At 38.3% G+C, this 10547-nt stretch overlaps 1 protein-coding gene across 2 annotated transcripts in view; it reads right to left on the bottom strand.

Annotated features, from left to right (window-relative positions):
- Window positions 1-571: 571 nt before the first annotated feature.
- The window catches only part of ttc12 (tetratricopeptide repeat domain 12), a 122485-nt gene continuing 112509 nt past the window's right edge, over window positions 572-10547 (bottom strand). For both annotated transcript variants that reach the window (XM_051931877.1, XM_051931878.1), the window contains 3 exons: window positions 6229-6454; window positions 5028-5105; window positions 572-1673 (listed from right to left, as the gene is read on the bottom strand). In XM_051931877.1, the coding sequence (XP_051787837.1) occupies window positions 5036-5105; window positions 6229-6454 (296 nt within the window). In that variant the 3' untranslated portion in view covers window positions 572-1673; window positions 5028-5035. The remainder of the gene's footprint in view (window positions 1674-5027; window positions 5106-6228; window positions 6455-10547) is intronic.

The following is a 10547-nucleotide window of genomic DNA, read 5'->3' as shown; positions in this document are numbered from 1 at the left end:
GTTCCATAAAGAATTGGAATATCATCCAGAGCTAATGATAAGGAAAACCTGACTACCAGGTGGAACATTCACACAGACATGGGGAGAATGTGCACACATCATATGGATGACCACTAGGGGCGAGATTCAAACCCAATGTTATGGTTAACATCAATCAGTTTGTAGACAAGCATAGAATATATTATCCATATTGTTAAATGTGTTTTTTTTATTGTTTTGATCTTGTGTAAAGGGAGTTTGAATGTGTTTTAGGTATCAAGCATTTAAATAGTCTGAAAATCAGATTGGATTTTGATCCACAAAGGGCTAATTTGGATTTTCCACTTAACCTAAACAGTTTATGGAAGTGTTTGAGGAAAAACTAGATGATCCATAGTAAAACCTGAGGAGGCATAAGGAGAACATGAAAAAAACTCCACAGAGGCAACAATATGGCGTAGGATTTGAGCAGTAAACACTGAACTTCAGTTATGAAAATTACATCTAAACACTACACAAGAACAGTTACTAAATCAAAATGAAGAATACAAACATATTATAACAAATATTTATAAAATTTTCAATTGTGAGCAACAATACAAAGAACATCACAAATCATAAGCATATTACAAGGGAAAGAAAAAAGGACGGCATGTCTAGTACAAAAATCAACTCACAATATAAGTAAAAACAAAAAGTGATTGTGTGTACCACACATGTTTAAACAACATGACATTTCTGACACAATATTGCACTTCAAAAATAACAAAATTCAATAAAACATGCAAATCAAGATCAACGTTACATGCTAATTACTTTCACTAAATTCCCTGCAAATGGAGTTGAGGTGTATTTAAAAAACGTAAATTCCAGTGACTTTCGAAGAGCTGGATTTTGGCTTGGTGCTTCCCCTTTAGTGAAACGAGCGCAATAGAAATTAAATCAAAGCTGAAGTTTTGTGGTTTTCTAGAGTGAACTAGAGATGTGACCCAAAGATAGAGACTTGTGACCAAAAATGGCTAATCAAACCCAGTGCTTGAGAAACACTGCATTATTGGACAAACTCTATTTACAATAAAAATATACCTATTAAATTATCATGTTTGGTGTGTATGGAAAAACTCAGAGTGTCCTAAAAAAATCATATAGATACTAGGAATATGACCCAGTTCCTCATGGCTATAAAAACTGATAGCTCAGCAAACATGACAATAAAGTTGAACTTGGTAAACATGAATGGTTTTTTGTCCTTTAATACTTTTGATTTAAATTATTAAAACATTTTTTAAATTTATTTCAATACAGGGTCCAGAGAAACTAAAACAAGGCATGAATCAGCACTGATTAGGGGAGTCAGTATTCATGTACAAGTCCATATTTGCTTATGCATGATAAACAAGAGCTGCAATATCCCTCTTAAATAAGTCTCCTATAATATGCCTATTTCTAGATCTTCAGGACCTTTAAGTCTCTGGTCTCCTATCTCTCTGAAACCTAATTATATTTGTCATAGAATATATCCTGCATTCTACATATGTGAAACAGAAAGGCAGCTAACAGATGGTTTCAAGGAACATGTCAGAGCTGTCAAGATCAAACACCCTCTCCAAGCTCAGCGTGGCATATTGTACTTCTCTTAATCTCCACAACACTGGTTTTTCTGTTTGTGTCCTTTCAACGTTTTTTAAAGATACCTGTGAAAACAAAAAGAGAAGCAGCTAAATTTATTGTCGATCTCTGATCAAACATTTCTCCATCAGTGAACAACAATCTAACCAAATAATCTTTCAATTGACTTTCTCCAATGTCTGTCTTTCACACCCACACTTGCCTATCATTCTCAGTGGTCAAAAATATTATGTTTCTTTTATTTATTTCACACTGTGTTGGGGTGAAAATGATGTTTTTAAGGTGATGTGTGTTTTTAATCCTAAACATAGGATTATTTAGATAATATAAAGCTTTTACAACTCAGCTTGTATTAATTGTGCTTTTGACAGAAGTATGACATGACTGAATGGGGTAATGGCTTTCAGGCAGGATATTAGTCCGAATGCATATTGCATATTAAGAAACAGTCTAAGGGGCTGAAGGGAGTTATGCAAATGCAAAATGCTTTATATGCTCAGATACAATAACCAGGGCAAGCTTGTAAAGTGACAAGATAATAAATGATTGGAACCTTTTAGTTTAACATGTCCATCTTAACTACATGGTAGTGATAAAGAGTGGCCTCACTGACAAGTAACATGACTAATGAAATGTTATCCCACACAAACACACACGGAAGGGCACATTTTCACTATTTAAGGTATGGACTGTGAGCATCTTTATAATTCTAAACTAGAGAGACTGACTGCTGTAATGAGGTTTTGGAACCTCCAGTTTTCAATTTTCAGATTGGAATAAACATGTATTTATTTTTTAGACAACATGTTATTCTAATGTTATCCTTTTATGTTCTATTTTTGGAGGCTCGCTAGCATCTCTGTATGGCTGCAGCCATGTTGTGTATTATCTCGATGCACTTTACAGTTCGTGTGCCATGGTGGTCATATGAGATACTGAGTTATCATTCTCCACCCATAAAAGGTGGAAACATAACACCTTTGTATTAGATTCTCTCCATTAACAGAACAAACTTATTTGTTATTTCAGTTAGGAGCAATTTAAAACATTCTTACCTTTACTTTTACATAGAGTTCGTTTTTTTTGTTCATTTTCTTTCTCACTTCTGGTATTTCTGACCTCCTTTATCAGACCTATATGCTGGTCTGCACTGCCTCTAGACATTTTCATTTTTCTTAGAATATTGGAAGATGAAAGTCATCTTCCTGTCTCTCTCTCTCTAATAAGTATATGGATTTTGTCTATTTTTTGTCCATTTTATCTTAATGCCACCCCAATTATGTGTTCACCTGGACAATCTCATCTTAATATTCTGTATTAGAGATTAATATTGTTTTGAAGAAATTACAGCATTTATTATAGCATTCAAAAAATGCAAACCATCCTTCAATTTTTAAATTGTAATGGTCTTTTCTAGTCTGGTCCTCATCTCAAGGCACTCAACAAATATTAAGCTGTAGGATATTTGTTTACCCATACAGTGCATCTGGAAAGTATTCACAGCGTATCACTTTTTCCATATTTTGTTACGTTACAGCCTTATTATTTCAAAACGGACTAAATTCATTTTTTCCCTCAGAATTCTACACACAACACCCCATAATGACAAAGTGAAAAAAGTTTACTTGAGGTTTTTGCAAATTTATTAAAAATAAAAAAATTGAGAAAGCACATGTACATAAGTATTCACAGCCTTTGCCATGAAGCTCAAAATTGAGCTCAGGTGCATCCTGTTTCCCCTGATCATCCTTGAGATGTTTCTGCAGCTTAATTGGAGTCCACCTGTAGTAAATTCAGTTGACTGGACATGATTTGGAAAGGCACACACCTGTCTATATAAGGTCCCACAGTTGACAGTTCATGTCAGAGCACAAACCAAGCATGAAGTCAAAAGAATTGTCTGTAGACCTCTGAGACAGGATTGTCTCGAGGCACAAATCTTGGGAAGGTTACAGAAAAATTTCTGCTGCTTTGAAGGTCCCAATGAGCATAGTGGCCTCCATCATCCGTAAGTGGAAGAAGTTCGAAACCACCAGGACTCTTCCTAGAGCTGGCCGGCCATCTAAACTGAGCGATCGGGGGAGAAGGGTCTTAGTCAGGGAGGTGACCAAGAACCTGATGGTCCTCTGTGGAGAGAGGAGAACCTTCCAGAAGGACAACCATCTCTGCAGCAATCCACCAATCAGGCCTGTATGGTAGAGTGGCCAGATGGAAGCCACTCCTTAGTAAAAGGCACATGGCAGTCCGCCTGGAGTTTGCCAAAAGGCACCTGAAGGACTCTCAGACCATGAGAAAGAAAATTCTCTGGTCTGATGAGACAAAGATTGAACTCTTTGGTGTGAATGCCAGGCGTCACGTTTGGAGGAAACCAGGCACCGCTCATCACCAGGCCAATACCATCCCTACAGTGAAGCATGGTGGTGGCAGTGTCATGCTGTGGGGATGTTTTTCAGCGGCAGGAACTGGACGACTAGTCAGGATAAAGGGAAAGATGACTGCAGCAATGTACAGAGACGTCCTGGATGAAAACCTGCTCCAGAGCGCTCTTGACCTCAGACTGGGGCGACGGTTCATCTTTCAGAAGGACAACGACCCTAAGCACACAGCCAACATATCAAAGGAGTGACCTCAGGACAACTCTGTGAATGTTCTTGAGTGGCCCAGCCAGAGCCCAGACTTGAATCCGATTGAACATCTCTGGAGAGATCTTAAAATGGCTGTGCACCGACGCTTCCCATCCAACCTGATGGAGCTTGAGAGGTGCTGCAAAGAGGAATGAGCGAAACTGGCCAAGGATAGGTGTGCCAAGCTTGTGGCATCATATTCAAAAAGACTTGAGGCTGTAATTGCTGCCAAAGGTGCATCGACAAATTATTGAGCAAAGGCTGTGAATACTTATGTACATGTGATTTCTCAGTTTTTTTATTTTTAATAAATTTGCAAAAACCTCAAGTAAACTTTTTTAATGTTGTCATTATGGAGTGTTGTGTGTAGAATTCTGAGGAAAAAAATGAATTTAATCCATTTTGGAATAAGGCTGTAACATAACAAAACGTGGAAAAAATGATGCGCTGTGAATACTTTCCGGATGCACTGTACAGTACATATTTTATTCTTGGAGCACTGAAAGGCTAAGGGAGCTTCTCAGGGTCAAACAGTGAGTCAGCCTTGGAGGCTGAATTATCAGACTTTTGTTTTAAATTGCAACATCTTAGCCACTGGACAACATTTTACTGCTAAGACAGGCAATATGTGGAAACAAATGGAAAACAACAGTATAGCACTCTGAACATGGGAACTGTGTGTAATAAGGAGCTATATAAATAAAATGCACTATTCTTATTATGTTGATGTATAGGCATGCTCATAATCAGAGGATATACCCTGTATGTTAACATACAGCATGTGCAAATACTTACCTACATTCTTATATAATATGTTTCATGCAAGAATTTAATATTTCTAATCCATTGAGTTTCCGAAGTTGGATCCTGTGTCTGTAGGAAAAAAAACCCCAATAAGAATGAAATTGTGAAACACATAGAACTGCTCTATTTTTGTTAAATAATATGTCCTCTATACTGAACATATAATATGGAGGGGCAATAATACAACTATTACATTCATTACATATAATAAAGCTGAACTTACTAAAGCTTTAATGTTTTCACTGATACCATTAGAAGGTTAAGGATTTAATAGTCGCTCATCATAACACAGAAAAGTAGTAACTTCAGTTCTCTTCATTTCATTATGTCTTTATGGTAAAGCTACTCAAACACAGAAGCTGCAATCATTTATTTTTGTCATACAGTACATACTTCCTAAGCAATCAAACACTCCAAGTTCCTATGCTTGAGGAGTTTTGGGAAAAAAAAAAAAAATCATATATATTGTCATAGATGACTGGGGTTCTAACCCGGCAGGGACGCCTAAAAGGACCGGAAGGTGGCAAGAATAGCTTCCGGGCCACGAGGGGGCAACCGCTCTGGAGCAGGAGAGGACCACGGGAAAAGAGAGAAAAGATTATAACTCATTGGGACCCGTGGCCACCGCCAGAGGGCGCTTTAAACCTTGTGGGACCTGGAAATAGTTACTTAAGCCACACTCGGCAAGATGGCGTAGGAACCTGCCAGGGACGCCCGGAGTGCTTCCGGGGCAAAGGGCAGCACTTCCGCCACACCAGGAAGTGCTGCTGGAAGGATGTCATTAGACACCTGGAGCACATCCAGAGATAAAAGGCGCCGCCTTCCAGCAATCTGGGAGCCAGAGTCGGGAGTGGTAGTAGGACGAAGCTCCCAGGAGGAGAGCAGAGGTGGCTAAGGACTGAGAAAGGACTGAATTGGGGTGATTATTGTGGTGTACATTGTGTGTAGTGCTTGGGACTGTGTTTATTTATGAAAAATAAACCTGTGCTTTTTATAAAGATGTGGTGGTATCCGGGCAAGTCTGACAATATATATATATATATATATATATATATATATATATATATATATATATATATATATATATATATATATATATATATACACACACACACACACACACACACACACAGTATATATATATATTTATACACACACACACATACACACACACGCACACGCACACACATACCTGGGCTCTGATGTACAAAGCTTTCCTAATGCTATGGCAGCATTTTGCTGGACTGCAGTTTTTTTAGAATCACCACCGGCATGTTTCAGTAAAACCTTTACAATGTCTGAAGATAGCAGAGATGTGGCAGCACCTGGTATCTCAACACAGTGACCTAAGCAAAGGGCTGCCAGGCTTACAATCATTTCATCTTCCAAGTCAAGGAGTTTCAAGAATATTTTAAATTCTGTTGGGAGATTAAAACATTTAAATACTAATATAAATAATAATAATAATAATGCATTTTATTTATACGGCACTTTACATTAGCAGTAAATCTCAAAGTGCTACATAAAAAGTTTAAATAAAGGCAAAGCAAGATAAAAACAGAGATAAAACAACAATAATTATAGCATTCTTGTTAATAAGCTTTCCTAAATAGAAAAGTCTTTAGCTGTTTTTTAAAACAGCCCACAATCTGCTGTATTCTTAGGCTCTCTGGTAGGGCATTCCAGAGCCGTGGAGCAGCGGCTGCAAAGGCCCTGTCACCCATTGTATGAAGTTTAGTCACGGGGGCGCGAAGGCGGTAGGTATTTGCAAAACGGAGGTTTCTTGCAGTGGACTGTAGTATAAGGAGTTCCTTGAAATATTGTGGAGCATTTCCATGGATACAACACTGGTGAGTAAACAAACAAGAGTTTGTATTCGATATGGAGATGGATAGGGAGCCAATGAAGTGACCGAAGGATTGGTGAAATGTGTTCATATTTCCACACCCTCATCAGGATTCTTGCAGCACTATTTTGAATTTCTCGTAGCTTTCGAAGGCTCTTCTTGGGTATGCCGATGAGGAATGCATTACAATAGTCCAGTCTGGATGAGCCAAAGGCATGAACCAGCTTTTCAGTATCACAGAGGGAGAGGTAGGGATGGAGTTTGGGTATGTTATGGAGATGAAGGAATGCAATTTTACAAAGGTGATGGACATGTGTATCAAATGACAGATGGGAGTCTAATATGACACTCAGATTTGTAACAGAAGGGGAGAGGGTAATGGTACGGTCAGAAAAGGAAATACAATTTACAGAGGAACGAAGTTGATGGGGGGTGCCAATTAAAAGAGCTTCAGTTTTGGTGCTGTTCAGCTTGAGGAAGTTCTTGGACATCCAGGCCTCATTCTCATCCAAGCAAGAGGAAAGAGTTGATGGATGTGTAAGAGAAGTCGAATCCAGTCTCACACAGAGCTGCGTATCATCGGCATAGCAATGGAATATAACTCCATGCTTGCGGATGATGTGACCCAGGGGTAGCATATAGATATTAAAGAGGGTCGGCCCAAGGACTGATCCTTGTGGGACCCCACAGGTGACAGTATGGGCATAAGATTGAGCATCCCCCAAGGCCACATACTCAGCCCTATCTGTAAGATAGGACTCGAACCACTCCAAAGCAATGCCAGAAAGTTCAATTATATAGTGAAGATGATGAAGGAGAATATTATGATCTACCGTATCAAATGTAGCTATGAGGTCCAGGAGGATAAGGAGTGATGGAGAGCCCTGGTCAGCAGCCATCAGGAGGTCATTGGTGACTGAGCAGGGCTGTCTCTGTACTGTGAGAAGTTTGGAAACCAGATTGAAATTTTTCAAACAGATTGAATTTTTTGAGGTAATTCTGAAGCTGAACCAAAACAACCTTTTCCAAAACCTTAGACAAAAATGGAAGGTTGGAGATCGGACGACAGTTTGCTATCCTTCGGGATCCAAAGAGGATTTTTTTAAATGAGGTCTAATTTTTGCTGTTTTCAAGGCCAGTGGGATTAAGCCGCTCTGGAGAGAGTGGTTAATGATATCAGCAATAAGAGGGCTTATATCTGATACGTTAGCTTGTACCAGAGGAGTAGGAAAAGGGTCCAATGAACACATTGAAGGCCTCATCCTCTGTATGATGCCCTCAACTTCTTTAACTGTGGTACAGAGGAACTGGGAAAGGCAGCCCATTGGCTTTGATGTAGAAAAATCCAGCAATGGAGTGCTGGAGGCAGACAATGAGGAGCGGATAATATCCATCTTAGAGGTGAAATATTCAATAAAATTATTGCACTGCTCCTGTGTGAAATTATTACAGATGTAGGTGTGAGGATTGAGTAAATGATTTATCACGGAAAAAAGTTCTTTGGAATTTCCAGGACTGTTGTTGATTAAATTTGAATAGTATTGAAATCTGGCAGTGGTCAGTGCCCTGGAGTAGTTTTTTTGGTGTTCCCGATAAGCTAATTTGTGGGCCGTTAAACTGGTTGCAACAAAACGCCGCTCAAGGGCTCACCCAGCTGCTTTCATCTGTCGAAGCTCACTTGTAAACCATGAGGCAGATTTTACAAAAGAGACCACACGTGATTTAACTGGGGCATGGGTCTCAAGGATGTTGTGGAGCCCATTGTTGTAATAATTGACTAATTCACTGACAGAAGAAAGGTGAGGAGCAATGGAGAAGTTCTTAATGTCAGCATTTAAAATCAGTCAAATTTATATTTTTCAGGTTCCTAAAGCGGATACAGAACTGTGGTTTAGAGTATAGTGAATTTATAGGTAAATCCATTGAGACAATTTTGTGATCGGAAACACCCAGATCAAGTACTTGGAGGTCAGAGATGACGACTGAGTCAGTAATGACTAAATCGAGGGTATGGCCCTTGTTGTGAGTGGGGACCTCGACAAGTTGCCTCAGATTTAGGCATAATATTAGTAACACTTAAAAAAAATGATAAAAATAACCATATTCTGTGAGTTATTAACAGTGACATATACATGCATGAAAAATGTCAACAGAAAGCACATAAAAAGTGTATGACTATTTTGTGCCCTGTACAGGTATTCCTTGAGATTCAGGGGGGTTAGGGGCACAAAACCCCCATCAATACGGAAATCTGTGAATTTGGGCTCTGTTGTCAGACAAAAGGTGTGTAAATTAGCTTTAATTATTTAACTCTTTTTAGTGGTGGCACATCTCGTGTTCTGCAACACATGCTGGCAGGACACATAATTAGCTATTGCTGACCAAAGGCAGTGCAGCAATTAGACTATAGCTGAGCATGATGGGGAGAATAAAAGGGAATAGAGTCAGTGTTGGGAAGAAGATAGATAACAGAATGAAGAAAGGAAACAGAGAAGAGGCGATCACCAAATAATAGGAGGATGAGTTAATCAGCACCGGATTGCTGAACAGTTTGCAAAGAAAGTGGGGAGAGAGTTTGCGAGAAGTTGCGTAGTTCCACAGCTAAGTGAACTGTAACCTTTTACAAAATTATAATAAATATGTGTATATATTTATGGTAGTAAATAATCAAAGTAATTAATATAACATATTTTATGCATTTACGGCTTACTAGATCTTTTTACTTTTCTTTACATTTTCTAGCCTACATGCGTCATCTGAGGTCTTCCACAGTAGGTCACAAAACTTGCAAAATAATTTCCATTTAATTATTGATGACAAACTCATTGCTAGATAAAATCTTAGGCGCAGACCAGCTTAAATTGAATATTTTGGCTGTAGGATGGCTGGTAATTGACAAATCTGCAAAACAAAAGTGGTTATCAGTAGGCAATCGGTGAGGTAATAAGGACATATGAGTTTCCTCGCATATGTCAGGAAAAATAGGATGTTCAGGGAGAACAGCATTTTTTGCAGACTTTTAGGGAAACTAGTTTATCTCCGTTTTCTTTTCAGGTTTTAAATGCCATAAACAATTGATCAAAGTACTGTGCAGCTGGCTTGTGATTCTATAAGAAATGTGGATAATCCAAATGATAATGATAATTCAACACAGATGGAAACCTGTTCAGGGTAGATTTCACACAAACATTTGGAAGGTTATTTCTGTGCACAGAAAGCCACAGATACAAATAAAGTATCAAGTAGTGCAGCTGGGATTGGTATTAAAGGGTCTATAAAAACTCAGTTTGATGTTATTTTGGACTTTAGCAAGCTTATTGGGCAGAATGGCCTGCTCTTGTCAAAACAGTTTTAACGCTCTAAAATATTTAATCTAAAAGTTATCCTGAGTTAGTCTAAAATATTTATATTGTAAACAACAAAAGGCAGGAAAAAGAAGTGAATTGCCAAAAGGTCACAACACAGAATATAGCATTTTTATGGACATCCCAAACTATATTCTTACAGATGAATGTTGGCCTATTGAAATATCCATTTTTATAAATTCTTCATTTCTATTTAGTTATAAGGATAGGATGATATCCTAACTAGCATGGCTAAAAAATAGTAAGGGAGAATACTTTAGCAGCCAAGTGTTGAAGAATATGTTTAAGAACAACATATGT

The sequence above is a fragment of the Erpetoichthys calabaricus genome, chromosome 9 (assembly GCF_900747795.2).
Source record: "Erpetoichthys calabaricus chromosome 9, fErpCal1.3, whole genome shotgun sequence".
Classification (NCBI taxonomy): Eukaryota; Metazoa; Chordata; class Cladistia; order Polypteriformes; family Polypteridae; genus Erpetoichthys; species Erpetoichthys calabaricus.
This window is presented reverse-complemented; position numbering and strand designations above follow the sequence as displayed.